This window comes from Tupaia chinensis, unplaced genomic scaffold, assembly GCF_000334495.1.
Source record: "Tupaia chinensis unplaced genomic scaffold, TupChi_1.0 Scaffold000453_1, whole genome shotgun sequence".
In the NCBI taxonomy this organism is placed as follows: domain Eukaryota; kingdom Metazoa; phylum Chordata; class Mammalia; order Scandentia; family Tupaiidae; genus Tupaia; species Tupaia belangeri.
This window is the reverse complement of record NW_006159960.1, coordinates 538,495-553,389: the sequence shown is the minus strand read 5'-3', so window position 1 is coordinate 553,389 and position 14,895 is coordinate 538,495. Positions and strand designations below refer to the sequence as shown.

Below are 14,895 nucleotides of genomic sequence, written 5' to 3'. Positions count from 1 at the left end.
AAAAACGTTGTCATAAACATGACAATATTTTTAAATGATTGCAATAAATAACTAATAAAGGGTCTTCAGTAATACCTCTGTGTATTATTTGTGTCACAAGTTATTAAAAAATAAAAGTCAAATTTTTGACTAATAGCTAATGGTAAAGAAGTGTTTGCTTGAGTTAAAGTACCGCGTAGGGCATTCAGAGACACAGATTTGATGATCCAGTCTAAGAGCATAGAAGTTACACTCAAGTTTATTCCTTTGAAGCCTTAGGGTGCGGTCCGGCATTTGTTTCAATCACTCAGGCTTTTCTGGGCTTCCTTGAGTCTGGCTTATGGATAAAAAGCAAATTACTTTGAAAGTAAAGATTGGTTACTAACAGTCTTCCTCTGACAAGTCAAAGGAGTTGTCCTTTAGATTTCATTTGAATTATATTTTTTTAAGACATTATCAGTGAGTAAGGAGGTTTTATTTAGTGATTAAGCTCAAACAATTTAAACAGAGTAGGCATTCATAATTTAAGAGGCAATTCACTAAATCTTTGCCTTTAATGCTTCCATTTTAGAAATTTGTAACTGTCAGTTTGTTAGAGTTTTACAAATCCGTATTGAAATGCACTACCACTTACTCCCCCTCAGTGTGTGGTTGCTAAAACAGTGTAGGCACCCGTTCATCTCATTCCTCATGCTTGCATATGGATGGAGACTGTTGCTACCACAGACATGTTTGGTGTGCTTGAGACTTTCTGGGATACAAAAGGTGTTTTTATGGTGTTCTCTGCACTTTTTTGGTTTGTTTGTTTTTAATTTTAAGAGAGACTTTTGCTATAGGGCATGTGTGCTCTCCAGAGAGACAGAGAAACAGAAAGTGAGAAATCACCCCCGGGGGAGATGGCCATGTTGCAATCCCTTCTCCATTCTAAAGCACCCTCCTCTGATCTTTAAGAAAGAAAAACGTTGTCATAAACATGACAATATTTTTAAATGATTGCAATAAATAACTAATAAAGGGTCTTCAGTAATACCTCTGTGTATTATTTGTGTCACAAGTTATTAAAAAATAAAAGTCAAATTTTTGACTAATAGCTAATGGTAAAGAAGTGTTTGCTTGAGTTAAAGTACCGCGTAGGGCATTCAGAGACACAGATTTGATGATCCAGTCTAAGAGCATAGAAGTTACACTCAAGTTTATTCCTTTGAAGCCTTAGGGTGCGGTCCGGCATTTGTTTCAATCACTCAGGCTTTTCTGGGCTTCCTTGAGTCTGGCTTATGGATAAAAAGCAAATTACTTTGAAAGTAAAGATTGGTTACTAACAGTCTTCCTCTGACAAGTCAAAGGAGTTGTCCTTTAGATTTCATTTGAATTATATTTTTTTAAGACATTATCAGTGAGTAAGGAGGTTTTATTTAGTGATTAAGCTCAAACAATTTAAACAGAGTAGGCATTCATAATTTAAGAGGCAATTCACTAAATCTTTGCCTTTAATGCTTCCATTTTAGAAATTTGTAACTGTCAGTTTGTTAGAGTTTTACAAATCCGTATTGAAATGCACTACCACTTACTCCCCCTCAGTGTGTGGTTGCTAAAACAGTGTAGGCACCCGTTCATCTCATTCCTCATGCTTGCATATGGATGGAGACTGTTGCTACCACAGACATGTTTGGTGTGCTTGAGACTTTCTGGGATACAAAAGGTGTTTTTATGGTGTTCTCTGCACTTTTTTGGTTTGTTTGTTTTTAATTTTAAGAGAGACTTTTGCTATAGGGCATGTGTGCTCTCCAGAGAGACAGAGAAACAGAAAGTGAGAAATCACCCCCGGGGGAGATGGCCATGTTGCAATCCCTTCTCCATTCTCCTCTCGGGATCTTAGGCACACATGTACACATACCTGACGTGAATTTTAAACTGCTGGATCTGGGACTTGAACTGTGGTTGACTACATGGGAGTCCAGTCCCTCTCTGCATGTTTTTAATGAACAGAGTATTTTTGCTTAATTGCTGTAGTAATGGTATAAAATTCTCCATGCCTACTATGACAAGCTAGACTTTGATAGTAAAGGTTTCATTCTTATATCCCTGGTAATATGTTTAATGAAAATGGAGTGTTTTTCTTATTTCCTTAAATTATGGGAAAATATATTTTTATAACAGTATATACAAAAATAATCCATCATACCTAATTTTTTTCCATGTTCACATTTTACCAAAATGCTAGAAGCAGCCATGTCTAATTTAGAAAAAGCAGTATCATTTCCCATCTCAAGTTGATAAATCATAGGCAAACAGAGCATTAGTTGGTAGCTATATTTTTTAGGACTGATTTAATAACTTTGAGATTAAACTTCTATAGTATTCTGTACCATAAGAATGAATCTGAGGCTCTTTTTTTTTTTTTTAATTGATAGCAGTCAAGTAAAGTTAATGTGTTTGCAGTTCCTGAGTTCTGAAAGTGGATGGACTATGCCTTCCATTACGATAGAAGAAAGGTGCTACATAACCCCCAAGTCACTTATTGTTATTTCCTGAGAGAACCTACACGTACTTGCGTATCCCCAGGAGAGTCCTGGCAGCACAGCCCTTCAGAGGTTTTAAAATTTAAAGAAGCTATCAGTATGCAGACATTTTTGCTTAGTTTGTGTATATGCTTTATGTAACAATGACATTACATATTAAGTCCAGGCATATTAAGGAACTAAATAAGTAAAATGTTGCTGTTTTAGATTTCATTTCGTATTTTTGTATAGTGTCCTTAGTCCTGATACTTTAATTTTCTTTCAGTTTAAGTTCTGGGTAAATTGTGCACATCCTTATAGCATCATTTTAAGTATTTTCTTGTCCTTACAAAGTGTTCTACTCCAGAGAACAACATAGAACTATTTTTAAAGTGAAACCAACAAGGCAACATATGATATTAATAGCGATCATTGCTCTGAAGTTGGATATGACATTAGGATAGAGAAACAGCCCTATCTCCTTCAACCCTTCCCTGAGGCTCACTTATTCTATAAAAAGAACTCTACTCGTAACTAGTGGATATTTATCGAATGCTCAGAGGGCAAGGCACAGTGTAGTGCGTGGTAGGAATAGGGGGTTGCAAAGGTGAGTAAGTATTTAGTTTCAGAGTTCCAGAGTTCACAGGTAAGGACATAAAATAACTTCTAATGCAGGGCAGAAAGTAAGTGCCAGAGAAAGACAGCGAAAAGCTCTAGGGGTGCAGAGAAGGAGGGGTTACTGCTTTCTGTTGAATGTGGTCCAGCACGCTGAGGTGGATGGCGTGTTCCATGTGGCAGGTCTATGCCCCTGGGGGTAGGATTAGGGCGTGGTCCTGCCCCAGCTCACTGGGCTGCGGCAGGGACCTGAGGCAGGATTGGCATAGGGTTCCCAGCACACGGACATGGTGGAACCCTTTCCTTGCCACTGTGCAAGTGACCAGTGATGGTATTCAAGAATCTTGAATCTGCCGTGATTTATCTATTTTAAAAGGAAATCAAGAGACCAACAGTTAGCGTAATGGCTATGTCACTGAACTCCCATGTGATTGACCGCGGTTCAAGTCCTGGACCCGGAGGCTTAAACCCACTCCGGGTGCGTGTGTGTGCATGCCCAAAATCCTGAGAGGAGAATGGAGGAGAAGGCATTGTGGTGTGGCCATCCCCCCACGGGGTTGATTTCTCACTTTCTGCTCTCTGTCTTTCTGGCGAGCGCATGCTCCCTATAGCAAAAACCTCTCAAAAAAAAAAAAAAAAAAGGAAAGGAAATCAAGTATGAACTTTGTCATGTTTACCACTATTAGTAATGAGTCACCTAGCAAGCATTTTTGTACCATACTTGCTACGTCATTGACTCTTGTTAGCCCGTGTTTGTTGACCGAGATGACACTTAGATATGATGACAAGTCCTGTCTGGTTCTCTTCTCTGTACATGAATGCCATTCCTGTTCCAGTGCCGATTGTTTACTGACACCCTTCTGTGCCCCTTCACTGGACTTTCCACCCCAGCGAGTCTGGTGCTCCTTCCTGTAGCTTTCTCTCTGTTTTACGGGGCAGAAGATGCCATTGCTTTTTTCAGTCATGTCAGAATTTTCCCATGAAGAGTGCTCTTTCCCATTGCTTTGTCTTTCTGTTTACTCTGTGTCTATAGAATCATATGCTTGTTTACTGATTATTCTATCAATGAGAAGTCTAACACTAAAAAAATAGAGGCATTTCTCAATTACACACATTCTTTTCTGGAAGTAGGGTAAATGTAACTTTTGTACTCAGCTCTGTATAGATAATTCTTAGGTGACAAATCTGCCTCCCTTGAGTTTCTGGCTTTTGCAGCTTACCCCCAAGGGCTCGATAGGCAGCTTTGTCCACCTGTAGTGAACGCTGGCTGGTGCTCCTTTCAGCCCTTGGCTAAATGGTGTCTCACCAGGGAGACTGTCTGCACCCTGCCTCTCCCCAGCCCATCGCACTAGGGAAGACCGTGGCCAATGATGGGGTGTAAGAAGCTGCCCTCCTTCCCTCAAGGCAGGATCAGCACTGTGATAAAATTCATACCTTTTCATCGGATTGGACTGAAGCTGATCTCCGGTCCAGACTACATTCTTACTTCCTTGTTTTCTTCCGCCCTAGCCCTATCCTATTTCTCTTAGTACCTTCTCGAGAGTAATTCACCAACAAACCAATTGAGTAGGAATCCCCATCTCAATCCCTACCCAGAGTATGACTTAAGACAGGTTAGAACTGATTTTACTCACTTTTCCTAACATCTGATTTTCTTTCTAGATTTCCAGTCTTAATGATAAATGATATTCTGAGCCTCAGCCTAGAAATTGGGTTATTTTTGACCCATTTGTGTCTGTTTATTGGTGGTTCTCAAACGTTTGGGTCTTTGGACATCTTTTATGCTTTTAAAAATTATCATGGACATCAAAGAACTTCTGACTGTGTGGATGTTTCTAACAACGTTTGCCACATTAGAAAGTAAAACTGAAAAAAATTTAAATGTTCATTAATTTATTTTAAAGAATCAATAGAAACCTAGTACAGATTAGCATGAAACATATTTTTATGAAAACAAATGTATCTATAGACAAGAAATTGCATCAGAACAATGACATTATATTACATTTGAAAATCTCTCTTAACATCTGGTTCAATAGAACTCAGCTAGATTCTGATACTTGATTCTGCATTCCATTGTCTGTAGCAATACTGCAAATCACAGGCCTCTGGTAAACGTCACGGAATCTCACGGGTAAAGGAGACAGAGAAAGGCAAATACTGTTTTGTATTATGAAAATAGCTTTGGTGTTGTAGATTCTATCAAAGGTCTCCCGTCCCTGGTCACACTTTAAGAAACGCTGTTGCATGTCCACTGATAAACATGTCCTGTTGATTTTGCAGCGTTTTGGAATGTTTAACAATGTAGTTAACCACTTGAACTTCAAACAGTCAGGACTTGGATTAAAATCCTAGATAAAATTCTTCTCCCCAACTTTGAATTGAAGAAATTCATGTTGAGGAGTCGTTTATAATCACTTCTGTAATATAAAGCCCAAGGTGATTACTGCCACCTACAAAAGTAGAGGCGCCCCTCAGCTTACGATGGGGTTCCGTCATAAAAAACTCATCTTAAGGTAAAAATATCATAAGTCCGTGGCCAGCAGGCTGAGTGGTGGTTAAGGCACTGGACTCCCACATGGCTAAATGTGGTTCAAGTACCCCCCAGACCTGGCTTGCTTTATTACTTTCTCTCTCTCTCTCATGAGTGCACATGCCCTGTAGTAAACTGAAAAAAAAAAAAAAAGATAAATAAAATGAACATAAAAACAATTATTAAATTAAAAAAATCAACAGTTCATTGAATACATCTAAAATACCGAACATTACAGTTTAGCCTTACCTACGACACCCCGCTCAGAGCACTTGCATTGACTTATACACAAACCCCACATTCTTATTCAGTGTGGAATAGCTCATGTAAATTTGGTGATTTTCATACTGAAAGTAAAAAGCAGAATGCAATCCCTATCATTTTGAGGCAAAGTCATTGTCCGTTTTTTAAGGAAACAGAACACATGGCAAAATGCACTATTGTAAAGTCAAAAAAATCTTAAGTTGAACCATCCTAAGTCAGAGACTATCTACATATAAGGGTTTGTTTGTTGATACGGTATCGTATCCTTCCTCACAACACTCTGTGTGTCTCCTGAGAGAGCCTGGTTCTGCCTAACTGATCCTTTATTGATGTCCTGACAATCTTTATCTCTGTCTAGGGCGAGCCTATCACTTTCTGTGAGGTGAGTTTCGTAAAGCACCGGTCAAGCGTCATGAAACAGTTCTTGGACACTGCAGTTAACCTCCAGCTTTTTAAGCAGGTAAGAGTGGTCCTCCACACTTTTCTTCTGTAACAAAGGATTGTCATTGTTAAACATTTCTTTTTATCACTATAAACTTTCATCTAAGCCCTGAGTGATAACATTTCAAGAATTTCAGGAAATTTTCCTTTCTTCTATACTTCCATGACTAGCTATGGCATAGTACTTCAGAAATACGATGTAATAAGTTTGCTATTTAGAAATTCTTCAGCAAAAGTTACTAAGCTTAAGATATCCCTGAGGAGGAATATCCATCACAGAAGAAAAGACAACAGGCTTAGTTTTATATAAGGCACTTAAAAGGAGTTATTTGGTAGGGTAATTGATATGGTAAATACTGTTTTTTGTAGAACCAGTTCTTGTAAACCGGTTTATAAAATTCATAAGATGAATATTTAACTAACTTTTAAAACTTTCTAAGACTTTTCATAAACATAAATTCAAAATTCAGGGAAAAAAATCATAGTTACACGGTGTGTCCTGTTTTTTTGGGTTCTGAAAATATAATTCCCTCTTCAAAAAAGCAGTAGTTCAACATCAGAACTCTGAAATTTTAGCTGCACTGGTTTTTTCATCCCACTCTGTGATCGTAACTGGTCCCTTCGATCAGGTTGTCTTACTTTCTGATTACATAATTTAAGTTCTGAATACTTCCTCCTCCTATCTCACATGGCAGTTTAAGTGTACAGTTAGCAATGTGAATTCAGCACGTAGTGGAGACCTACAGTGTGTCCTCAGAGTGCCCAATGTTCTCGCCAAGATGAGCAGTGTAATAGAAGACCAGCACTCATAGATCTGGGAAGCCTCAGTGTAAAAGTAAACAAGAAATAATGGTGCCCCTGCCCTGAACCCACTTCCGGGGTGCTGTGAGGACACTTGCACATTCTATGCACAAGTGATGAGTAGGGAGGAGGAAAAGGTACCCCCTAAGAGGTAGCCACACGTCAGCCTGCACAGCGTTTTGAATTAGTAACTTATGATTTGATCTGATCATAAGACTCAGATCACAAGACTCAGATCAACTTTAAGGTGATCCTAAGATCTGTGTCCTCAGACCCCAAGAAGATACCAACATACATCCCTCTTGAGGAGCTCCCCTTCATCCAGGCTTCAAAGAATTGTTCCACCTAAAATTCTAAAGGGGAATTTCACAGCTAAACATCATTCAGCCTACAAGGAAACAAATCATGAATGAGAAGTAGCAGAAACAGCAAACAGAAGCTGACTCGCAGAGACTTCACATACTGGAATGAACTGAAATGGAGTACAAAACGGCCATGTGTAAGCTGCAGTAACAAGGAAAACCCAAGCTTTAAAAATATTCAGGGAATAAGAACTTGAAAGAATGCAAAACCAATTTTAAGAATATAGGAAAAGAAACTCATATTAAGGAAGCATATAGTAATTGAACTTAAATCGATGTTTGACTAGAGATCAGATCTAAGTGAAGAGAGATTTACTGAGCTGAAGCTGTTTCTGAAGAAGAAATTATTCAGCATATGGTGCAGAGACACAAAGAAATAGAAAATATGGGAATATGATAGACAGGTGGAGAGAAAGGGAGTATCTAAAGTCCATGTAATAGGTTCTAATGGGCAAGGACAGAAAATGGAGCAGGCCAGTAGATGAAAGTTTGTACCAGCATGAATGAAATAATACCATCTTATAAATTCAACAAGTCTGATATTTTCAAAATGAATAAATAAAAGGCTAAACACATACAGTCTATTGAGCTGTGAAGCATTAAAGAAAGAGGGAAATTTTCAACAATAACAAGAGGAGAAAGATTACATTTGAGGGAGCGACATGCGGACAGCTACCATGGAGTCCGGCGAACTCTGGCGTGGTGTCTTCAGAACACTGCCTAGAATCCTGTGCCTGTGAAAACACCTTTTCCTTGTCAGAGAGAAAGGAAGACATTTCCCAACAAAACATAATCCCCCCTTACGTTGGCCTTACTGATGTGTCCACTAGTTGTTCAAAACTAGTTTTTTTTTTTTTTCTAGAAAGGAATTAATAAGTAAAGCCCCTAGTCATAAATAAGGAAGATTGTCCTAGTTAACCTCATGGTGGCCAGTCACTTAGAAGACCTTAAAAACAGGACAAGATTTCTCTGTGAGTGAAGAAAGTCTACCTATGACAGCAGCTTTGACACTTGCCCTTAGGTTCAACAATGGCCAGCAGGTGGCATGGTGGTTAAGGTGCTTGACTCCCACATGGCCAATGTGGTGCAAGACCTGGACCCAGCAGCTTGAAAATCATGCTGGTTATGTGTTTGTGTGTATTTCTTCTATCCCAAGAAGAGAATAGAGGAGAAGAGATTGCAGTGTGGCCATCCCCTGTGGGTAATTTATTTTCCTGCTTTGTGTCTCTCCAGTAAGCATACGTGCCCTATGGCAAAAAAACCAACAACAACAAAAACCTTTCAACACATTAATTTTGAAACACTAAAAGTGTCCCTTTGAGAAATATGCTAACTATTCCCAGTAGACTTACTAGCGTACATAATTTAAATGAATAAATAAAAGGCTAAACACATACAGTCTATTGAGCTGTGAAGCATTAAAGAAAGAGGGAAATTTTCAACAATAACAAGAGGAGAAAGATTACATTTGAGGGAGCGACATGCGGACAGCTACCATGGAGTCCGGCGAACTCTGGCGTGGTGTCTTCAGAACACTGCCTAGAATCCTGTGCCTGTGAAAACACCTTTTCCTTGTCAGAGAGAAAGGAAGACATTTCCCAACAAAACATAATCCCCCCTTACGTTGGCCTTACTGATGTGTCCACTAGTTGTTCAAAACTAGTTTTTTTTTTTTTCTAGAAAGGAATTAATAAGTAAAGCCCCTAGTCATAAATAAGGAAGATTGTCCTAGTTAACCTCATGGTGGCCAGTCACTTAGAAGACCTTAAAAACAGGACAAGATTTCTCTGTGAGTGAAGAAAGTCTACCTATGACAGCAGCTTTGACACTTGCCCTTAGGTTCAACAATGGCCAGCAGGTGGCATGGTGGTTAAGGTGCTTGACTCCCACATGGCCAATGTGGTGCAAGACCTGGACCCAGCAGCTTGAAAATCATGCTGGTTATGTGTTTGTGTGTATTTCTTCTATCCCAAGAAGAGAATAGAGGAGAAGAGATTGCAGTGTGGCCATCCCCTGTGGGTAATTTATTTTCCTGCTTTGTGTCTCTCCAGTAAGCATACGTGCCCTATGGCAAAAAAACCAACAACAACAAAAACCTTTCAACACATTAATTTTGAAACACTAAAAGTGTCCCTTTGAGAAATATGCTAACTATTCCCAGTAGACTTACTAGCGTACATAATTTAGGTTTAAAAAAAAGTGTAAAGATTCAGAAAGACAATAAACTGACCTTTTTATTACTGCAAGATAGATGTATTTCTTCACACATGAAGGACTATCTTAATAACTTTGACTTGACTGGAATTCAGAATTTTTTTTTCTATAGGGTACGTGCGCTCTCCAGAAAGACAGAAACAGAGAGACAGAAAGTGAGAAATCACCCCCCAGAGGAGATGGCCATGCCGCAATCCCTTCTCCTCCATTCTCCTCTTGGGATCTTGGGCACGCACGCACACGTGCCCGGTGTGAGTTTAAGCCACCAGGTCCGGAACTCAAACCATGGTCGACTACACGGGAGTCCAGCGACATAGCCATTATGCTAACTGCTGGTCCCAGAATTCAGAATGTTTCGCTATCAAAAGATACCATAGTTGTAATATCTATAAACTATGCAATAATTTAGAATATAGAATGTGAAAACGACCTCCCACACACAAGTAAAACCATGGTGGGGGAGAGGGTGTGAGACTTTGAAAAGTTCATGGAAAGGTGGAATTAAAGTGTAAACTTATTTTAGTGCAGAAAGTTTGAAGTCTCAGGCCAGCATGCTCAAGCGCAGCTGGATCCGCATGGAAGATTGCAGGATTGGTCCTCTAAGTGGCCTGTACGCCCTGGGGACCTGTCATATTGGCTAGCTAGGAAGGCTTGGGGGAGAATTGCAGTGTGAGATCCTGTTAAGGGTGGTTTTCTCTCTCTCTCTCTCTCTCTCAATAAATAAATAAGTAAATAAAATAAATTGAAATCTATGCATAGTGTTTTAGTAATACACAGTTTCATAATTTTGAGGTTATGATCAAATAAAATTATGTAAAAGACTTGAATAGGCGTATGTAGATGAAGAAACCTAAATGTTTAATATAGATATGTAAGATACTCAGCCTTATGTAATCACAGACTATCAAATAAAAACATATATAAAATATTACCTCTCATTTACCAGATTGGCAAAAGTAAAAAGCCCTGAAAACCCCCAGTTCGGGCAAGAGAGTAGAGTAAGGAACAAGGTTTTGACACCTTATGGGCATGCAAATTTCTAAAGCTTGTAGAGGTGCTTTGGCACTGCCCCTTCACGCTAAACGTGGTGATTTCCTATGGCCCAACAACTGTCCTCTAAACTGCACCCAGTCATTTTCCCATATGGCTGATACAGCAAAATCTGGAAGCATCTTAGCTATCCATTGGTATTAAAATGAATAAATTCATCTAGGTGTACTATAGAATACTGTGCAGCAAGGGCGTGAGAAACTACAGCGAATTCAGTGAGAAGAGCAAGTCACTGCAGAATACATGGGAAGAGCCCTTTCGTGTAACATGTGAAAGCAAGAAAGGCTAGATAACATATTATTTAGGTAAACTCATGAGGAAAAACCATATAGGCCCAAAGGAATAAGTTGAAAGAATAAAGAATTTCTATATAGAAGGAGGGGTAGCAGGGAGAGATTTTCTAAGGAAGGCCAAGGGTTCCCTAGGTTACTTTTTTCGATCATTTGTTTAAATACTTAAATTGTATATATTTTTCTTCAATTTCATTTAAGAATGTTTAACTGATAAGTAATAATTATATGAATTTATGGGGTACAATACAATGTGTTTTTTTTAAAGAGAGATTTTTGCTATAGGGTGTATGTTTGCCAGAGAAAAAGAGACAGAGAGCGAGAAATCACCTCCCAGCAGGGATGGCCACACCACAATCCCTTCTCCTCCATTCTCCTCTGGGATCTTGGGCATGCCCGAACACATGCTTACATTGCACAATGATCATATCAAGCGAACTGACCTATCATCTCTCACACTTATTTTCTTTGCATTGAGAACATTAAAATCTCTTTCCACACTTTTGAAATATAGAATACATTATTATTTAAGGGTGGTTTTCTCTCTCTCTCTCTCTCTCTCAATAAATAAATAAGTAAATAAAATAAATTGAAATCTATGCATAGTGTTTTAGTAATACACAGTTTCATAATTTTGAGGTTATGATCAAATAAAATTATGTAAAAGACTTGAATAGGCGTATGTAGATGAAGAAACCTAAATGTTTAATATAGATATGTAAGATACTCAGCCTTATGTAATCACAGACTATCAAATAAAAACATATATAAAATATTACCTCTCATTTACCAGATTGGCAAAAGTAAAAAGCCCTGAAAACCCCCAGTTCGGGCAAGAGAGTAGAGTAAGGAACAAGGTTTTGACACCTTATGGGCATGCAAATTTCTAAAGCTTGTAGAGGTGCTTTGGCACTGCCCCTTCACGCTAAACGTGGTGATTTCCTATGGCCCAACAACTGTCCTCTAAACTGCACCCAGTCATTTTCCCATATGGCTGATACAGCAAAATCTGGAAGCATCTTAGCTATCCATTGGTATTAAAATGAATAAATTCATCTAGGTGTACTATAGAATACTGTGCAGCAAGGGCGTGAGAAACTACAGCGAATTCAGTGAGAAGAGCAAGTCACTGCAGAATACATGGGAAGAGCCCTTTCGTGTAACATGTGAAAGCAAGAAAGGCTAGATAACATATTATTTAGGTAAACTCATGAGGAAAAACCATACAGGCCCAAAGGAATAAGTTGAAAGAATAAAGAATTTCTATATAGAAGGAGGGGTAGCAGGGAGAGATTTTCTAAGGAAGGCCAAGGGTTCCCTAGGTTACTTTTTTCGATCATTTGTTTAAATACTTAAATTGTATATATTTTTCTTCAATTTCATTTAAGAATGTTTAACTGATAAGTAATAATTATATGAATTTATGGGGTACAATACAATGTGTTTTTTTTAAAGAGAGATTTTTGCTATAGGGTGTATGTTTGCCAGAGAAAAAGAGACAGAGAGCGAGAAATCCCCTCCCAGCAGGGATGGCCACACCACAATCCCTTCTCCTCCATTCTCCTCTGGGATCTTGGGCATGCCCGAACACATGCTTACATTGCACAATGATCATATCAAGCGAACTGACCTATCATCTCTCACACTTATTTTCTTTGCATTGAGAACATTAAAATCTCTTTCCACACTTTTGAAATATAGAATACATTATTATTAACTGTGGTCACCATTCTGTGCAATAGATCTCAAAAGCTTATTTTGCTAACTGAAGCATTCTTGCCTTGGATTCAACCTCTCCCCACTCCCACCCTCACCACCCTGCCCTATTCCTTTGACAAAAGTGACAGCTACGAACTCGCGTTGCTTTACTATTTATTAAAGTGTTCATTATTTAAACTACTAATGCTCAAATTAAGCATTGTATGAACACACATACACACACACACCTGCACGCACACTTTAAATGTCTCTGTAGTGGCCAGTAGTGATTTCATTGATGGTTGGCTTCTTCTGTGTGGACCTCAGTTTCTACATCTGTAACTGAGTTGAGATGGAAAGAACACTGAATTTGAGATGCCTTTCGACTCTGACATTCCATGATACCGTGAAATAAACATAGCTTAGACTGATGATAGTAAGTTCCATTTGGATGAATTCCTCTTTAGATAATGGATTTGGAAGGAATCCCAGAAACAGCTCCTTAAATCCACAACTCTGACATCACCATCTTTCTTTAGCTAGCAGCTTTAAAAAGATTTAAGCCATTTTTAAGTCTCTTACCTTTATTTCATATTGTACTAACACAATGAAATAAATTATATCCTTGTGTATATTGTTTGTTATTAAGATCACTGGAACTAAGAGTATTTTTTTTTCGCTCATTTTATTGTACACTTCCCATGGTTAAGGACCATGGCTACATTTAGTGTGTCAATCCTAGAACCCAGTGTACAAAAATAAACTTATAAACTTATGGGAACTATAAACTTAGGGGATCTAGGTAAATATAGATCCTCTTAACTGGCAGACTAGATTGTCATTAAAATTTGCATAATAGAGAAGGAACTTGAGTGTTTTAGCTTAGATATTTTTCTTTTTCTTTTCTTTTTTTTTTTTTAAAGATTTTCTGCATATTTAATTCTAACTCTTGGGAGAGAAAAATGATAAGATTCAAATTGTAAATGTCTTAGTTTCTTCCAGCAGTTTTCCTACTTTGTGTACAATAATATATCTGTAGTTCTCAAACTTTTCCACCCGAAAGAATGAGCGCTCTCATGGCAAAAAGATCCCATGCTTGGAACAATATGGCAGGTGGCTGTAGGAGTTGCCGATGAGCACATTTTAGGAAACCGCTTGCTTTTTTCTGAAACATTTGTACACACTGAGTATTCTATACATCACGGTATTGTATTTATCTTAAAGTGAAAACACTTAAATTACTGGTGAAATCGCCCTCCTCTCACCCTCACCTTCAAATAAAGCATAAGTTTCAGGTAAATGCACCCCTTTTCCTTTGGCTCTGAGGCCCCAGTGTGTCCTAGTGGCACGTCTATCCTGCTGTTAGCAATACTGGCCTGGAGACCAAGAGACGTGGTGTTGTATTTCAGTTTTGCCACTTTCTCAGAGTATCATACTGTCCTGGGTCTCTGAATTGCCCAGTTTATTACACCAGTACAGTGCCCGGTCATGCCGATCACTCCTTCAAACACACCCTGCACAGTACAAGGCTGTGCTGGGCCCTAGCCTCCCACCAGTCTTCACAGGTGTCCTGCCACCTCCCATAGCCTGGTCAAGTGTCATCCATAGGCCAACCATTCTGTCGTTTCGTTCTGTCTTTCAGAACTTCGTTCATACTTGGTTGTAGCATTTATTCTGAGTTCTTATAATCGATCTCTTTTTCATACGTACCTTCAGGTCTCTAAAGCCCTCTTCATTGTCCTGTCGCCTCACTACTCTGCGTTCCTTTCTCTGAGCTCACATGACTTTGAAGACCTTTTATTTTGCCCATCCACTCTCACAGTTACATATGTTACTTGTTTTGTGTCGGTTACTGCTACTCCAAGCATTCCTGATTCAGAGCTATAGAATTTTCTTTCATGGAATTGGTATTGCTAGTGAAAGGAATGGGTTAAGCAAATGACAGTAAGTATGAAAAATAGCAGTTAGTAAAAGGTTCACAGGCTGCAAGCTAATGACTGGATGGCCAATTTCGATTGGGTGATTAGAAGAAGCATTCCTAAAGAAAGGCAGTATGTGAGCTAAGTCTAAAGAATGAATCCATTTTGAAATATGAAAGAGGAGAGAACCTCACCTCAGGTACAGGGACATGCTATGGCAGAGACCCTAAG

General features: G+C 38.8%; 1 protein-coding gene across 2 annotated transcripts in view; it reads left to right on the top strand.

The window, feature by feature from the left end:
• DENND1B (DENN domain containing 1B) overlaps positions 1–14,895 on the top strand; it is a 244,903-nt gene that overhangs the window by 177,574 nt on the left and 52,434 nt on the right. For both annotated transcript variants that reach the window (XM_027774545.1, XM_027774546.1), the window contains one exon: positions 6,248–6,349. In XM_027774545.1, the coding sequence (XP_027630346.1) occupies positions 6,248–6,349 (102 nt within the window). The remainder of the gene's footprint in view (positions 1–6,247; positions 6,350–14,895) is intronic.